This window comes from Candoia aspera, chromosome 1 (genome assembly GCF_035149785.1).
Source record: "Candoia aspera isolate rCanAsp1 chromosome 1, rCanAsp1.hap2, whole genome shotgun sequence".
Taxonomy (NCBI): Eukaryota; Metazoa; Chordata; class Lepidosauria; order Squamata; family Boidae; genus Candoia; species Candoia aspera.
The window spans coordinates 93,096,879-93,115,222 of NC_086153.1; the positions used below are offsets into that span (position 1 = coordinate 93,096,879).

General features: G+C 42.0%; 1 protein-coding gene across 1 annotated transcript; it reads right to left on the reverse strand.

Moving 5' to 3' along the window:
• Positions 1–299: 299 nt before the first annotated feature.
• On the reverse strand, positions 300–4,289 carry TCF21 (transcription factor 21). Its single transcript, XM_063309856.1, has 2 exons — positions 3,300–4,289; positions 300–790 (listed from the first exon to the last, which is right to left on the reverse strand). The coding sequence occupies exons 1-2, from the start codon at positions 3,759–3,761 to the stop codon at positions 701–703; spliced, it is 552 nt and encodes a 183-aa protein (XP_063165926.1). The 5' UTR covers positions 3,762–4,289; the 3' UTR covers positions 300–700.
• Between the last annotated feature and the right edge of the window lie 14,055 nt (positions 4,290–18,344).

The following is an 18,344-nucleotide window of genomic DNA, read 5'->3' on the forward strand; positions in this document are numbered from 1 at the left end:
AGCCATTGCATGCTGTTTTTCTAGCCATCTAAACCACCCACCCTCCCCCCAAAGGATACGGTCTACCTCTTCTTAATTAGGAAAACAAACATTTCATAATCTGAGGTCAAATGGTTTTTGCATTGTGTCACTTTAAGATTTGTAAAATCTGTTCAGCCAAAATAAAATAAATAGCAATCCTCTCTCTCTTTTCTTGGAAAAGAAATGAAAAGAAACCCACATCACAATCTGCTATTTTTGTTTTTGTTTTCCTGTTGAGGAATTTTTTTAAAAAATTATACAAATTATAGCAAAACCTGTTTGAAGAAAATATATTCATAGAATATCTTTAATGTGTATTCTTTTAGAGAGATGTGATTTCAGAATAATTGATTCTAGGAATCGCCGTCTTTCACAAGGTGGAGTACACAAAGATAGAAAATTGCAAATTCTGGTTGGATCCAGAGAACAGCACTTGGACCAGCAAGGCGTTGCTGCAGGATATTCAAATATATATACAAGTTAATAAAGTTAAATATATGTTCTTTGCTTCATTTTCCTTTGGCATAGTATATTTGGTCTTCTTTTCAGTTTTAGGATTTTTTTTTCCATGAGAAAACAGTTTGCTGCCTCCTTTAAATGCCTCCCCCATTCATACACACATGCACGAATGCATTCATCCACATAGAAGAGTGGTTTTCTCATGCTTGAAAATCCTGGGTCAGGATGCGGTAGGGCCACACAACCGAGTTGTGTTCACTGCTTCTTTCAGCTCATTCTCTGGTTTGCCAGCAATCATAAAGGGCCATGTCTGTAGCCAAGGAGGAAAGGGGGGACAAAGGAGAGGAAGAAAAAGAAAGGATGTGGCAAGGAAGAGAGAGAGAGAGAGAGATCAGTGTTCTTCAAATGGCGCAGTACTTGAACGGTAATAAATAAAGCCATAGACGACCCAGGTGTTCTTTCCAAACAAGAAGAAGAAGTGGTTAGACCAGACAGTCTCAGCTACTGAGTGTAACCAGGTTCTTAAGATGGCTCCACCGTATTGCCCCATGCGGCTGCGCAATCATAATATGTTTTGCGCCATAAAGGCATTTTTTACTGTTTATGTCTGTGCTCCTCATAATTCTTGGTAATCCTTGGGGGTGATGGGTCATGCTTTATTGATCCTAGATACCAACATGTGTCACATTTGATAGAAATGATGTTTCTCTCAAACATATAATGAATAGAACCAAAAAAAGGCATATTGTGGCAGACATCTTTTTTTTTTTTAAGCCCCTGTCTATTCTTGACTGGGTAATGTCAAAGCACGGCTCCCCCTCCACTTTTGCTTTGTTTTGAAAAAGATAAGAGTATTATCTCTTCTAAAAGCATTTTGGAATTGGAGATGGGGGTTTCTTTTCTACTATATACTTTGGTTTGCAATTGCCAAAGTTCTACTGAGGTCAGAAGTCTTTTTGATGGCCATACGGAAAGTATAATTCTGTAACAGTAAAATTCCAGTTCTATCCGTTTCTCACTGGACAACAAGAAGAACAAATCATCTTAATTACTTGCATTTGTTTTTTAAAAATGGCGCCCATGCAAACTTTTCAGCAAAATAAAATCTGTAGATTATCCGTTCTGTGGTGGCGGGAATTATTCATCATTGTCACGCTATTGTAGCAACTAATCTCAGCCTGTTTTAAAATTAGGTAATCATATACATGCAATAATTACATAATAGCAAGACTAACAGCAAGGTCAGCCATCTCTCTCTCTCTCACACGAACACACACACCCGGGCAAATCCATCAGTCAAGATAGTTTTTGGCTCTGAGTCTGTTTTTGCTTTCAGGAGCTTCTTACATGTAACTGTGTATCCGCTGGCTAATCATAGGGTAATAAATGCATTAAGCCTCATCAATTTATTATCAACACAATTAATCATTATTAATAGTATGAAGATAATTGTTATATATGCAACCACAATAAAAGTAAACTTTCAGGGGTGCCGATAAATTAGAAAAGATAGGAAACGAAATGTGATGCCCCCCCTCCCAGATTCCTTTCAAATAAGGAGGGATCAGCCGCTAAAGCCCTGAACGGAACTTTTTTTTTTTACCGAGCTCCCTCTCTCTAGCAGCAGTTGTGGTCGTTTAAGCCATGAACTGGGGCTAAACATTTCCCTCTTTATGATCAACTCCGCTTGCTGAGAATAACGGGGTCTCCCAATACCCGAACCGACATTTGATTCTTATCCCAGCTCACATTTACTAAAGGGAGGGTGGAGAGGCTCATAAGCATCCGAAGCCACTTCACAACACCCCCGTCTTCTTTCTTCCTCCTTCGTGACCTAGAAACGGACCGTGGCCCCTTTCGTGACGGAAGTCGAGAAGGTGGTTGTAAATCTGAAGGTGTGCCGTCGACACCCCCCCCCTCCACTCCCGAAAAGCCATAATTTACGGGAAAAAAAAGCTCCTGCCGTCGGGGCGTGCGAAAAGAGACGGAGGAAAAAAAAGCAGGCGTCTCTTTTCCTTTATTTAAAATCCTTTGTTGCTATTCTGTATTTTGGAAAAGCGGTTTAAGTTGCGACTTAATAGCATAACAGTAGTAGTTGTAGTTGTTGTAATAGTACTAATCGTAGTAACCTCCAACACTTGGCAGATAAACACACCGAAATCGGATCCAGCCGACTGACGCCGTTAAGTCAATAAATCGGGCTATTTTCCCCCCCTATTCTGATCAATTAGTATACTTGGTGAGAGAAGGACGCGACGGCTCCCTTCAGTTACAACTGAGTGGCCGGGATAGGGGGACAGCTGAAAATAGTTCTGCGGCGCAATCCGATTTCCTGATTCCAGGTGCATTAGGAGGGCGGTTAAAAAAAAGAAAATAAAAGAAAAGGGGGGGCTGCCTTTAAAGATTTATTATTATTATTACTGTTGTTGTTGTTATTATTATTATTCTGCCCGCCCCTTCTGCACCTTTTCGCCAGTCCCTTCACCTCTCTGCTTCCTGACCTCGCGTGCTTGGGACAAACCAGCCGCGAAGTCGTCCGCGCGCAGGGAAGAGCCGATTCCCAGGCTGGGGACGGCTGGCCAGGCGGGCGAGGCTTTTCGCCACGGCGTCCAGAGCTCGCCGTTGCCTCCGACGACCCCGGCGACCGACTTCCCCCGCGAGGCGGGTGGCGAGCCGCCGGCCGGCATGCCGCTTTGCTGGCCGGTGGGGGGAAGGCGAAGGGTAGCTGAGGGCGCCGGGAGGCGCGGGGCCCGGTGAGAGCGGCGCCGCGTCCTTCAGGCCCACGGCGGCGCGTTTCCCTCCTCCCCGGCCCCACTCACCAAATTGACCGGGTGGAGGTAGCCGTTCTCGTACTTGTCGCTGGCCAGGATCTGCCTCAGGTGGGCGATGTAGCTGGAGGCCAGGCGGAGCGTGTCGAGCTTGGAGAGTTTGGTGTCCGGCGGCACCCAGGGCAGGGTGGTCTTGAGGCGCGAGAAGGCTTTGCTCAGCACTCGCATGCGAGCCCGCTCGCGGGCGTTGGCCGCGTTCCGCTGGACCTGCTTGCCCTCCTGGCCTGCGGCTCCCAGCGGGCTCTTCTTGCCCTGCGCTTTCTTCCGCGCCTTGCCCGCGCCCGTCGCGCCCCGGCCTTTGCCGGGGGAGCCCCGGTCGCCGGCCGAGCCTTCGGCGGGGCTCTCGCGCGGGGGAGGCGGCGAGCGGCGGCGGTCCATTATCAGGCTGCCCGCGCAGCCCAGAATCTCCGCCTCGGGAAATTCTTCGGCATCGCTCAGAGAGCCCGTGGACATGGCCTCGGGCCGGGGGCAGGGAAGGGGACCCCACCGCCTGGGGACCCCTACTCAGCCTTCCTCGCCAGTCTGGGCGAGGGCGAGAGGGAAGGCGCGGCGCAAGTTGATGCGTAGCGCCCAGGAGGCATTTATCGGGGGTGGGGGAATGGATAGGCGGTCCGGGGCAGCCCGTGGGAGGGGCTTTCCGCAGAAGGGTCGCCGCACAGCGTTGTCTGCCACAGTCACCCCGGACCGGTCAGGGAAGAGGCCAGTCGAGAGCCTGGGGCTTCCTTGAAACCGAAGTGAAACCGGAGTAGGGCTGGAGCGATCTGCCTGCCTTACCCTCTCTTTCTCTCCTCCGTCCAGTTATATCTGCTTCCCTTTTTGCCTACTGAGTCCTCTAGACTAGGATGCCTCCAGAGATATGCCTCCTTCCCTGGGTTCGCCCCAGAGTTTGCCTAGGCTTAAGAACCTCTGGGACATCCCAGTTCAGAGAACACAATGGGATTTGCTTTGCCAAGTCGTTCAGTGCTAGGTCCTTCCTTCCTGTCTTCCAGAACCAGTGACATTTCTCTTGTGAAGCCTTGAAAGCTGTGTCATTTTCTCAGTAATTGCAGAAATCCATTCACTTGAATTCCTGCAATATGAATGGGCTGGCCAAGGACGTCTGTGTCTGAGAGGTCTAAGTTCTTGATGGAGCTGAGATTGCTTAAGCTTGTCAGAGTTTGCCTAAACTTCCTCCCACCAGCCTGGACCAGCTTTCCTCTGAGGCAGAAAGAGGCACCCACCTTAGCAGCTGATTCTGGGTGTCATGAAAAGGCAGCAAGTTGCTATTTAATTTGTTCTTTATTGTGCCTTTACTGCCAATGTTGGGAAGAGGTGCTTATGGGATTTTCTGCCATATGTGAGAATAATTTGTCTGTCTTAGGGAGTGGTGTTTTTTGTTTTTGATGCCTTTGAGTCAGTCTTGACTCCTGGTGACTCCCTGCAGTTTTCTTGGAAAATTTTCAGAAGCTGTTTGCCATTGCTTCTTTCTGAGGGCTGAGAGAGAGAGTGACTGGCCCAAGGTCACCTAGCTGGTTTGGCGCCTAAGGTAGGACTAGAACTCACAGTCTCCCAGTTTCTATCCTGATGCCTTAAACACTACACCAAACTGGCTGTTCTGTCTTAGGGTAGGTGCTGTTTATATTTTACATTAGGAGGAAAAGCTAACCTGCTGCCAATTGCTACCCACTTTCTAACACAAATATTTTTCCCTTTCCACCCACCATTTAGGTCAAAACCACTTGCAACACAGAATTTATATATGAAAGTTAAGGCAGATTTTGGAATATGTTGTCTAAGAAATCAGTGGTGCTTTTTCTTTGGAGGCCTTTATCTGGAACATTTACAAGATGTGGTTAAATTTAAGGAAAAGTACAGATTGATACTAATATCTTCCGTAATACAATAGTCATATGTACGCACATTTGTTATGGAAAATCACTCTCTCTTCATGACTTAATCAGTTCATACTAGGAAAGGAACTATATTGCAATGACAAACTCCAGGTATATATCAATGCAGCTAGGTACTTTTAAACTCTAGGCTTAATGAACATGTAACATCCACTTTTCATTTCATTGTCAATATGGTAATCTAATCCTTTATGCTGGAACTCTCCTGAGCATTCTACTGTCTGGTCATCAAAGTCCCACTCAAATAACACCACTTAACTGATAGAATCATAGTATCCTACAGTTGGAAGGGGACAGTTAAAGCACTAAGTACAACCCCTGCTTTGTGCAGGAATCCTGATTAAAGCATCCCTAAGAGGAGATTTGTCTAGTCTTTGCTTGAGTCCATTCAGTGAAGAATGGATTCCTATCTAACTCTTTGTGCCTTTTTTTTGACCAGGTAACTTCTGTAATAGATTGTGGGAATGTTGTAGTTGTAATATATCTTGATTTCAGCAAACCCATGACATTCAGTTCAGCGTTACAGTTGAGTATGGGCTGAATGACATGACAATTAAATGGCTATCTAAGTAGCTGAAATACTGTATTCAGAGTGCTCACCAATGGTTCCTCATCAAGCTAAAGTGAGATATCAAGTGGGGTGCCCCCAGGTTCAGACTTGGACCCTGTTTTCTTCAGTTTTGTTAATTAATGATTTTGATGAAGAAGTGAATATTACGAAATTTGTAGATGACTCTACTTGGTACAATAGCTAATACCTAGAAAACTGAAATAAAATTCAAAATGATTTCAATAGATTAGAGAAAATGATTGAAAAATAACAGAATGCTACCAGATATATATATATATATATATATATATATATATATATATATATATATGCATACACATACACATACATACATATATATACATACATACATAGACACACACACACATACACATACATACACACACATACATACATACATACATACATTGTTTAATCAAATTTATATAGCTGTCCATCTCATGAATGTGACTCTGGGTGGGGTACAATAAAAACAAAACAATAAAAACACATTTTAAAATAACTATAAAATACAAGAAACATGCATAGAACAAGGGAGAGTGTTAAAACTCATACATAATAAAGCTCATACATAATAAAGCCATCTCCCAGGCTTCCTGTTTTCAAGGGATCTCCAGGCCTGCTGGAAAAACCATGTCTTGAGAGATCCTGGAAGGCCAATAGGGTCAGAGCTAATCTCACCTCAGGGACATGAAGTTCCAAAGGGTGGGTGCTACAGCAGAAAAGGGTCACCTCCTGAGTCCTTTCAGATGGAGCTCCTTAGCAGATGAGACCTGTAACATGTCCTTTCTGTCTGACCTGATAGGACACATAGATGTAATTGAGAAAAGATAGACCCTCAAATGCCCTGAGCCTATGCCATGTAGGGCTTTAAAGGTCAAAATCAGCACCTTGAATTGGACCCTAAGCAAACTGGCAACCAATACAGCTCGTGGAGCAGAGGTGTAAAGTGTGCCTGCACCACCTTGTTTTGTACCAGATGACACTCCCAAATACTCTTCAAGGGCAGCCCCATGTAGAGCACATTGCAGTAGTCCATTCAGGAGGTGACCAGAGCATCAGCAGAGCCTCCTGATCCAGGAAGAGATAACAATAGATGTAAATTATAGGAAGCCAGACCACAGGCAACTGAGCAGGGACTGTTTGGGCTCCTATCTTTATAGCCAGGTATCCTGACTTCTGATTGGTCTTTGGCCAAGCCGGTTTCCAATTGGTGCAGGTTGGTGAGGGTTGTCAAGCAGACCATCTTGCCTCTGAAGATGTCAGCCACAGTTACCAGCGAAATGTCAGGAAATCTGTTGTCTAGACCACAGTGACTAAACCCTGAAGCTCAAAACTGCCCAGCTTTTAAAGCAAATGGATTTTACCACCACTGTACTCAATGATGAGGGTTTTTTTGTGTGCTCCATGACTTAAAAATTAATTGACATACTTAAAAAAAATCCTTACAGTGACAAAAAGATTTGTAGAAAGCCCATTAAAACAGCTATTTCTAATCAGTATGGCCCAAGTTGCAGGGATGATGAATCAGGGCTCCAACACTGAGCTGAAATTCAGATAATTTCTTCTTGAGCCAGACCCCCTGAATGTGGACTGTCCCAGATAAATTGTGATTTAGCCCTGGGGTTTCACTTTCTCCTGTGCCTGTTCTTCAGGCAATGTCCAAGCTGGGATCTGCCTGAGAGGTGACATAATGCCAGACTCTGGAGCAAAGAACCATCCTTAAAGCTCTTGCTTTTGGGGGAAGAGGATGGACCACCCAAGAGGAATGATCCAGGATGAAGCCAAACTTCATTGGAGAAAATTGGGTGGTTTGGAGCTCTCCAAGGTTCTGCAACTCCAGCATCTTGAGTCTGGCTCAGTAAACTACCAGTTGGTGTCCATTATGCTCTGCAGGCTCTTCCCTATTGAGGGTAGGAAAATATCCTAATAAATCTAAGAAAGAAATAATTATTTAAACTCAGCATGACCATTCTCATAAGAGGGGCCTCTCCTTGCTTGTCTGTGAGGAAATTAGTTGCTCTTGGCTTGGCTTCTTCCAATCAATGTCTCTTGAAGGAATATGTCTGCAATGGATGTGATTGGATCATTCAGTCACTCATAAAGTGCAGTTGATTGAAGCCCTGCAAAGTTTTAAGATCCTTCACAGGACTCTCTGCTTTGCAGGAATCACTCTAAGAATGATCTCTTTCTCTTCTGAGACATATTAAGAGGAATGTTATAATACGACACAATAAGCTTATCCAATGGAAGATGGATATAGAAATGAAAGTGTGCTTCTGATTTGAAAAATGTGGAAAGGAGAAGAAAACCTGCTACCTTCCAGTTGTGGTGGAACTGTAGCTCTCATAATTCCCACTTAGAACTTGGGTTTCTGGAGGACACAAGATTGGGGAAGGTTGCTCTAAACCATCCTAAATAAAGCCATTTTGGGGTATAGAAAGGCAAAGATGCCATTCCAAGGTTCTTTGGCACTGTTGAGTTGGAATTGACCTGCAGCCCTACCAAAGGCCATGTCAGCTGTTCAACATAGGATCTGAGTTCAGCTTATCTGATAGATGTTGAGTTGGGGAAGCAGTCTGCAAAGTAGCCAACTCCAAGAGGAATGAAAACAATGGGTCCATGTAAAACTTAGTGAAATGCTATATTACCTACAAACATCTCAATATTCACTTTCAATCAAGTGGGTGCAATTGTTTTTACCCTTGGGATTCTCATAATTGACCCATTTAAATCAAGAAAAGTTTCTTATTTGGAACAGACCTTTGAATTAGTGTTTTCCTGTTTCTTATCATTTCCTGTTTCTTTTATTTTACCCTACATTCTCCTACAATGAAACCTGAGCTTGTTTGGAGGTTCTAGCAGGGGAGCACAGCTATCATACTGTATACCTCTGACTGAAGAATGGTTCACTTCTTCTAGCTGGGATGGTCATCTTCCATCAAGTCTGCAGCTTCAGGAGGGATGCACATGGAGTGGTGAGGGAGGAAAGAGACATTTGCCTAGCCAGATCAGCCAAATCAACCCAGGCAATCAATGGGTGATAAGTGTTGCAGCCAAATCACCCTTTAGGTCTATGAACATATACTGTAATAAATTTACATTATATACACACACACACACACACAGAAAATCCCATCATTGTGCCATTGTTTTTTTATAAACACAATGGAACTTTTATCAACAATAACCAGCAAACATATCAGAGTGGGATAATTTTGCTTCTGCACTCAGACTTCAGGAACCAAAGAAAAGGAAATCAGTTCTTTTTTAATACAAAACTCCAAACATGAGGGAAAGGGTCATATGATAAACATAGTCATGGCAATATACAGTAATCAGGGCATGCATGGTAAGCAACAAAGAAAGGTGAGGGCATCACCAATCAAGCTTTTCAACAGATTATTGTTAATTAATCGTGAATATGTTAATAGATACTGCTAGGTTCAGGCATCCTTCATTCTTTTCTACATACAGAAAATGGAAAATGCATACCAGGGACCCAGCTTCATATTTTATGTGAATCCAGAACATGATGACTTCTCCAATAAATCATTATTTCAAAATCCTTGTTTAGTATTATGTGTGAATGCAGCCTATAATGAGACATTTATGTCCAAGTAAGGTTGCACTATTTTTTAAGTGTAAAATTAGTGCATTCTCTAAAAATTAGGGATAGGCACACTTCAAGCTCAGGAATTCTATTATTTTTACTAGAATTATAGATTCATTAACCAGAGAATGGTGCAAAAGTTATAAACTTTACATGTACCCTAGGGTTCTGTTGTGAATATAAAAATGAAAAACCTATTCCTGGATACCTTAAGTTTTCTTAATTTCAGCACTGTAACTTTCTTGCTAGACAATTGGAAGTCAGAACTCCTTCCCAGTCTGCTGCAGTTCACTGAAAGATGTACCCAAAGGAGAATTATTATTATGGTTCATCACACAGTCAGCCAGATGTTTAGACTGGATGTGGCATTTTTGTCCACCTATCGAGTCCTTCCCAAGGACTGGGATAGGCAGATGTTGTTGTTTAATAATATTAAAGGTTTCATTGCAGGATGTAAGCTGTTCCAAGTAAAGCTGCCTTTTGCACTTGACTGGTGGTGATTTTGTAAATGCCAATGGTGTTCAAGTGGTGCTCCAGATGAATGAATAAATGAATAACTTTATTACAGTCTTTGACCAGGCTTTAAAATAAGAGAAAATAGTTTAATTCAACAATTCATTGTCAGGTAAAAGGAAAACAATTAAATAGTAAAACAATATATCTAATTAAAAATTTTGCGTTATTGTATAGCTTGATAAAAATATTTGGCCACCAGGTATGTGAGTGTAGAATGAGAATCCCTTAAAAATAAATAAATGTAAAATCTATCAGTATGACCTATGAATTTAGAAATAATTGGGGAGATCAGAGCATGTCTTGGGGCATCATAAAAACGTATGAGCACATGGGCAAGAGTTTCTACCTCCCTGGATCCACGAGGGCAAAGGCTCTGTGAATAAGGAGTCCCACAAAATCTTCCTGCCAGCAGCTCTGAAGGGAGGGCATCAAAGTGCACTCTGTAAAAGGCCCATCTGTATTTGCTTAAGGAGAAATTGTATAGATACCCTTCAGTATAGAGTTTGTGGCTATCTAGAATTTGGCAATAGAATTCAGGAGCACTGGTAATATCATTTTGGCAATCAACGTCCCTAGTTCTTTCTTTTACAATTGATTTGGCCTTCTTTATAGAGTTAGTTGGCCTAAATATTCAGGAGAGAGGCCAAGACTGCAAAGCTCTGTTGTACAAGTACAGTGCCAATGAGACTGGTAGCTGTCTGACAACAGCAAAGGCATCAGGCCTGTAGGATCAGACATAATTTTGAGTCCTGAAGTTAAAAACCTGATCCGGGCCTGAGCCTTTGGCAGAATAGCGTCAAGTCTCAAAACTGCATTGGGGGTACATTTTGGGGCACGAAACAAAGACCTAAGGAAATTTGATTAGATGGTTTCATAAGCCCTTAGGTCTGTGTATGGGCCAAGCTGTATCCCATATAGTAGTTGGGCAACTGTTTTGACCATAAACAGTGTAATTGCTGCTGGGATATAATTTGCCCCCCGTTGCCTGTAAAATTTCATTCTTGCCTATGAGCTCTTCTGGGCAGTAGACATGGCATAGTTTACCTGGGCTGTCACTTTCCTAGAGGCCTGAAATACTATGCCCAGGTGTTTAAAACATTTAACTTGTTCTAGTTCATGAGAGACAATTGTCCACTTTCGCTTTTGTCTTTCATTACAGAAAACTGGGACTTTAGATTTGTCATAGTTAATTATTAATTGCTCCTCCTTACAGTAGGATGCCAGGGTTCTTAGTGCCCGCTTCATGCCTATGGAAGACAAGGAGGGAAGAACTGCATCATCTGTATAGAGGAGAATTGGGAGGTGTCTATCGGCCAATTTAGGTGCATGGATATCAACTCTCTGAAGAGTTTTAATCAGGGAGTCGATACAAATGTTAAAAAGCAATGGTGCTAAAATGCATCTTTGTTTCACCCCCTTAACAGTCTGTATAAAATCAGAAAGGTCCCCTCCCTGGTTATATCTTACCCTAAGGCCGGTTTTATCATACAGCTTATGAATTAGGAGCAAGAGTCTTGTCTATAGAGGATCTGCTCAGAATGTCCCAAAGTCTGACCCCTGAGATATTATCAAAAACTGCCTTGAAATCAATAAAGACTGCATATAGATTCAGACCAGAGTGGTTTGTGTATTTGTCTGCCAGGTATTGAAGCACCAAACAATGGTCTATAGTAGATCATCCCGGTTGGAACCCTGCTTGCTCAGGATCGATTATTCCCTCATCTGTTACCCAGGTTTAGAGTCTGGTGAATAGGTACCTGGCATATAATTTGCTAATAATGTTCAATAAACTAATTGGCCTATAGTTAGCTGGGTCATTTCTATCCCCCTTTTAAAATAAGGGAACAGTTATGGCTTTCTCCCAGTCCTCTGGAATTTTAGCTGCGTGGTTAATGTATGAAAAGAGCGAGGCCAATACGGGAGCCCACCAATTTGAATTGGATTTAATTAGCTCAGGGGGAATATGATTTGCCACACTTAAGCTGGTTAATAAGATTTTTAACTTCCTTGCATGTGACCTGGGGCCACTGTGGTAGTGAGGATCAAGGTACATCCATCACATACTGTAGGTGCAGCATGCGGATCACAGTAGAGGGTCTGGAAATGATGTACCCAGATGCTTGAGGAAATACTACAGTGCACTTGTATGGTGTCATTATGGGAACAATTAGTTATAATATGCCAGAATAGGGAAGGATTTTTTTGACTTTGTAGCTTCAATTAGCTGCGACCATTTTTTCTTCTGGCGTTGGGTTTTTTTCTTTCTGAGCAGGGCCTTATATTGTCTTTTCTGCTCCTTTAAGATTTGGATGGAATCTGGTGAATTGGCCTTCAGTGAGTTGGCATAGGATTCCAATAGAGCTGCTTTAGCAGCAATACAAGATTTGTCAAACCAGCTCTTAGAATGCCATCCCATCCTGGTCAGGTTGGTATTCGCCTTCGTTACAAAAAGGTTGGAGCTTAGCTATGAGGTTGTGATATACATCAAGTGTGCTGCTATCTTGTGGAGTGGTTGGGCCTGAGTGTGCCCTAAAGTTACAGAGGGATGAAAAGTATGCTCTTCCCTCCTCTGAATGAAACCATTGGGCTATCCGATCTTCAAGGGAGTTATTCTATATGACCCTTTAAGAGCCACCTCCCTTCAGGCATTCTGAATTGGCCTTAGCTCGGTTCCTAATTGGGCCTTGCCTAAATTTACAAGTAAAGGTAAGTGGAAGGTGGTCACTTTCAGACCTAAGAACTATGCCAAAGTGATTAAGGCGACGGGCCAGGTCTCTAGAGATTATTAAATAATCTATAGTGGATAACTTACGGGCTGACTGAAATGTATATTGCCCAGGGAAATCAGTTTGTAATGAACTGATTTAACACTTGAAGATTAAGCCTATTTACAAGATGCAGCAACCTAAAGCCAGCTAGGTTGTATTTTGTGTCTTTAAAGGATCTAGACAGAAATGGCAGTTCAATTACTTCTTCAGGGGGACAGGCATTGAAACTTTCAGAGAGCTTCATCATTACAACCAACTCTTGCACTGAGATTCCCACCTATTAGAATATATGCACCGGGAAACTTATTCAGACAAAGTGTAAGGAAGGTATCGACCTGATTCCATGTTTGGGTGATCTGTGACTGAAGCTGCTGAGGAAGAAGATAAAAATTAATATATAATAAATAAAATTGGTCAAAGACTAACAAGACTGATACAGCATTCTCAGATTGGGTTAGTTGTTTCACAATATGAACACGCAAGTTAGAGGCTATAAATAGACCAAGTCACCCTTTGGGTCTGCCACCTCTGAGGCTAGGCTGTGCAGGAGCTAGTTGAGACATGTAGTTAGGGATTAAAAATTCCCTCAGCAGCTATGTCTCCTGCAAAAAAATTATGTCAAATTGGGACATAAATCCAAGAAAATCAGGGTCTGCTTGTTTTGAGGCCCATCCAGCTATATTCCAAGAGAGGATGGAGAGATTGTTAGCAGAATGTAGTTGTCAGTTTGCTCACTCTCTCGGGTGCTGTTGCTTGATAGTTGATCAGAAGGAGCAACACTTGGGTTGAACAAATTGGTGATTGGGGGAGAAGACAGAGGACAGATCTCCTGTTGACAAATAGAGTGGATAGTGTCCTGAATCTGGGATGATTCCATAGGGGGAGTTTTATGGGTAGAGCAATTAAGGCTAGATTGGGGATCAGAGTTAGAGAACTGATTATGTTCAGGGTTCCTGTAGAGAGAATTGATTTGCAGGGAGGAATGGCAAGTTGTAGGGGCAACCATTGGATGAATAGAATCAGGGTCCATACAGGGAAGAGCCAGTGGAGATTGAGCTGTAGTTTGACTAGCCTGTTCTTTAGAGTCCAGTTGTTAAGGGATTATCACCTGTGGATTGATCATCTAGAGGATTATAGAGGGATTGTGTTACATTGATCAACTTGGTGTTCTCTTCATTTGTTGGAGTGAGTTTTGTACTGGAGCACCTTCTTTTTTATTTTTTGGAGATGTTAAGCACTCAGAGGATGAACTTGTCAGCATTTCAACAGGAGGACAACTGGAGGGCAATAGAGTGTTGAGGGATTCAGTTGCAGCAGTCACTGACTGAAACATTGATTTAACTGCCTCAAGTTTTCTTTTAATTGTTTGTTGTTCTTCTGTAGGAAGGGTGCCAAACAACTGGGCTAATTCTTCCTCATCCTCCATAGGGTCAACTGATGTTTGAATCTTCCCTTTAACTAAATCGAGAGTATTGATGCCTCTTTTGCTTATCTGGTCCTGACTTGGAGTTGGTGGAGTGCTCTGCTGTGTGGATAGTTGCTGGCTGAGATTATGAACTCTGGTGCTCCAGATGTTTTAGAATTGCACCCAAGGCACCTATTACTATTGGTACTATCTTTGCTTTCTTTTGCCACAATTGTTCTAATTCTATTTGCAGGTCTTTATATTTTGTGATTTTCTCCAGTTCTTTCTCTTCTATTCTGCTGTCCCCAGGTATTGCAATGTCCATTATCCAGACTTTTTTGTCTTTCTGATCAACAATTGTTAAGTCTGGGGTGTTATTATTATTACTATCAATCATATATATTACATTAGGTAAAGGTAAAGGTTTCCCTTGACATGAAGTCCAGTCATGTCCCACTCTAGGGGGCGGTGCTCATCTCCGTTTCAAAGCTGAAGAGCCGGCGTTTGTCCGTAGACACTTCCGTGGTCATGTGGCCGGCATGACTAAACAGAATGCCGTTACCTGCCCGCTGAAGCGGTACCTATTAATCTACTCACATTTGCATGTTTTCAAACTGCTAGGTTGGCAGGAGCTGGGACTAGCAACGGGAGCTCACCCCGTCACGCGGATTCGAACCACTGACCTTCTGATCGGCAAGCTCAGCAGCTCAGCGGTTTAACCCACAGTGCCACTGCGTCCCTATTATATATTACATTACATTACATTTAATATATAAAAGTAGACTTATATTTGCCTTCTACTCCAAGGCAGGTCATAAAGTAAAGCAGCCAGTGAAGACTGTTAGAAGGGCTAACACTACTGTTGGAAGTTGCCATGTTTGGCAGCACTGAGTGAGGTTATTGCTAGTTGTATGAATCTATCATGCTCACTTGGGTGTAAAATGAAGCCTCATAATCTGCTCCTGGGGGACAAAGACATACTGCCAACTGAATTTGGATGGTCACAACACTCAATTCCATTTAACCTCATAATAGAGTGATCTAATTTGATACTGGAAAAGGATCAGTACATAATAATGATCTTGCTCCACAATTAAGAAAAAACTAAACAATCTTATCTCAAAATATGTGTGTTTCCCTCAAATCTTTTTTACTCAAAAAAGCAAAGAATTAAATAGAACTGTCCACTATTTATGTGCAAACTAATAAACACACATACCATGTACAATTATAATAATAGCAAATCAGTTTAAACCCTCTCCTTCATCTGGGAATTTAATACCCTTACTTTCATATTAAGCTAACACTGGCTTGGTATTGTTTTTAATGAACTATTAACTAAACAACTTGTCAGCATTTCAGACTTAATTGATTATTGTAGCTAGTTGTTTTAGACATCCATTCTTACAGACCTCAAAAATTACTCATCATCAGGTCTGAGATTTATGGTCTTTTTTGTTTTATGTTCCTGATCATTGTTTGTGCAGGTGGACCCCTACATGGTCGTTTTCCACAGCCATGATTTATTACTCAAGTGATTGATACTATAAACTTGTGCAAGGAATCTCTTCCAGCTTCAAGATAAGAGAAATATCAAATCGAGATTTTCATATGAACAAACAGAAGCAACTGGAATTGGCAGTGCACAAAACTAGTTGGAACTTAAAGAGTGCAGGATTAAGAGAAAATGTACTTACTGAGGCTTAGGGGCAGATGTTCCTGAGTTGAACTCAGGGTACATCAGAACCTTGATCAGATACAAAAATAAGCAAATAAGGTTTCCTACCTCTCTTACTTATGAGATACTCAAGCAAAAGAAGGGAGAGATAATTGAAGAAGCCAAGCTTTTGGGTGGCAGACCCAACTCTTTCCATTGAGGACAGTTCCTACAGCCAGCTGAAGTAGGCAACAATCAAATGTAGTGAAATCAAGTGATGTACATGCATGACTACCCCAGTCCTACTGTAAGTGTGCTTTGAATATTGCTGAGATTGATTATACCATTTGTTTCTTAAAACCAAAGCTAACAAAACCCACACATGTAATTATGAGTGAAATAATAAATAATATCTTATATGTAGAAACTTTGTAATTCAGTTCAGACACTCTGGGAAGTACATGTTTCTCAAGTTCTGTGAACATCTAGAATTTTAAAGAGGTGCAACAATCTTCACTAATTTGCAATTCTGCTACAAAAATATATATCAGATATTTAAGCTCTAATTATTTAACTATGTACAGCTGTTTTAGAACAGAGTTGCCAACTTTTCTCAGTCTGTAGTGGCACTTCTTTTCACCTGTTTGGGAGCTTTGGAAAGCACAGTTTGTTCATTTATTTAAAAATTTTATATGGTCACCCAATTTGCAACTTGCAACATTGGGACATCATTCAAATGATGAAATTGAAAATTTTGTATTCTTTTCCCTATTTTGGAGCTTGGGTGGGGGAGATTTAAGGACCAACTTGGTACATTAAACTTTGCAGTCTGACATCTCTCCAGATCAGTCCGATTCAGAGCAATTTGGACCTTTTAAAAGCTGGTATGGATACAAGCCTCCACAAGGCTTAAGATGCGTATTTCACTCTTTTAAACCCCCTTGGCCATAGGAAAAAAGTCTCAAAATATTTGGCCCCACACGGTCTGGGGAGGTGCTGGGGACAATAAATGAGGTGGTGGATAGGGTTGCATGTAGTAGTGGCCACCCATGGTTAAAAACTCAAAGTGGCTAAAAAACATTGGTGGCAATTAAAATAGAAGAGAACCGCTAAAACTGATCATAACGCAATAAATGGGAATAGAAATAATCAGCAAAAATTGTATATGAGCAACAAATCAATTAAACTGAAAAAGCATCAAAGATCAGTGGCCGACAGCATCAGAAGGAACTTAAGCTGTCCTGAAGCACCACCCCTCCAAGAATCAGTCAAGGTTCCCCGGAGAGGATCTTGTATCATCGAGGTGGCTCTGCTCAAAACTTCCTCTCTTTATGGTTTCCTGCTACCCTGGCATGGTGTAGAAAGGAGCAGAGCATTTGCAGGCTGTAACCAATGGCCGCTCCTACTGGGGAGATTAGATCCCCCTGCAGATAAGGTTTGCTTTAGAGCTACTCATACGGAGGGTTTAATCTTAGAAAAAGAAGTTTTACTGATGAACAGAGGACCAGAATAGTATTTGCTGCTACAAGACAGGGAGCAGGCAGGGAATGCTGAACCAGCAGGAGATTTTTTTTTATTAATTGTTATTTCAGTAGATTGGGGGCAGTAAGTAGATTCTATGTGTAGAATGATTCCTAGAACCAGAAAATAACTGCAGTCCTTTTTTTCTGTTGCATAGCAATATCTCCATTTGTATGCTTTGCGAGTAGTTACCTCTATTGGGCACAGATTCTGTGACCTTGTTTTTCTTTCCCAGAACCCGTAAAATATCCCAACATTCTGAGTAATGGCAGTTGCTTCCATTTCTGAAGACTCCTTTATGCACAGTATGGAAATGCAAAGGCAGTTCAGGAATTATAAAATATTCCCGCCTAATAGATAATTATGTGAATTTTGCCAACAGAAGAAGATTTGGGTTGTCTTTTTCCGACCAGCCACAGTCAAATCTGAAACCGGACATGAAACATATGATATCGCTGGTTTTGCAGCTGAGCAGGCTATAAGGCAGCTCAGTTTCACCATATCTGAAAGGATGGTGATCTCTGCTATGTCTTGTGAAAGGGAAATGCAGCCGTGGGGAGCTGTGACGGATCTGAAAAGATGCGCAGCAGAAGAGAAAGTTCTATTCATGCAAACCTGCACTCAGGGCAGAGCAAAAGCTGCTTTTTTACTTGTTCTGCACCGGTGTTAGTGGCAAGAAGTGCATCAAACATGTATAAAATGTTCTGCGATAGACACTGAATGCTGCGGTTCTTTCTTCCAAATATTCTGAAGAACGGTTGAGGGAGAAAGGCCCCTCCCCGGTGTTTTATGACATCCTATAACCAAAAGATTAAATTGTTTTGGTTCTGAATCTCTTTTCATGCTTTTTCTGTGCTGGCGAATCCTTCACATTTTTGTGGTTTCAGAACATGATGAAACTGCTTGATAAGGAATAATTTGTTGAGTTTAGTTCCCAGTAATTAAAATATAGCTCTGAAAAACAATTCCAGCTTTTCATAAATGTGGTATTACAAACCTTTAGCTTAATGTGCACATGGGTTAAACATTAAACAATTTAATTTAAATCAGTCGAGGGCTTCTTGGGGCACAGCTTGTATTGCAGCTGTGCACCGTA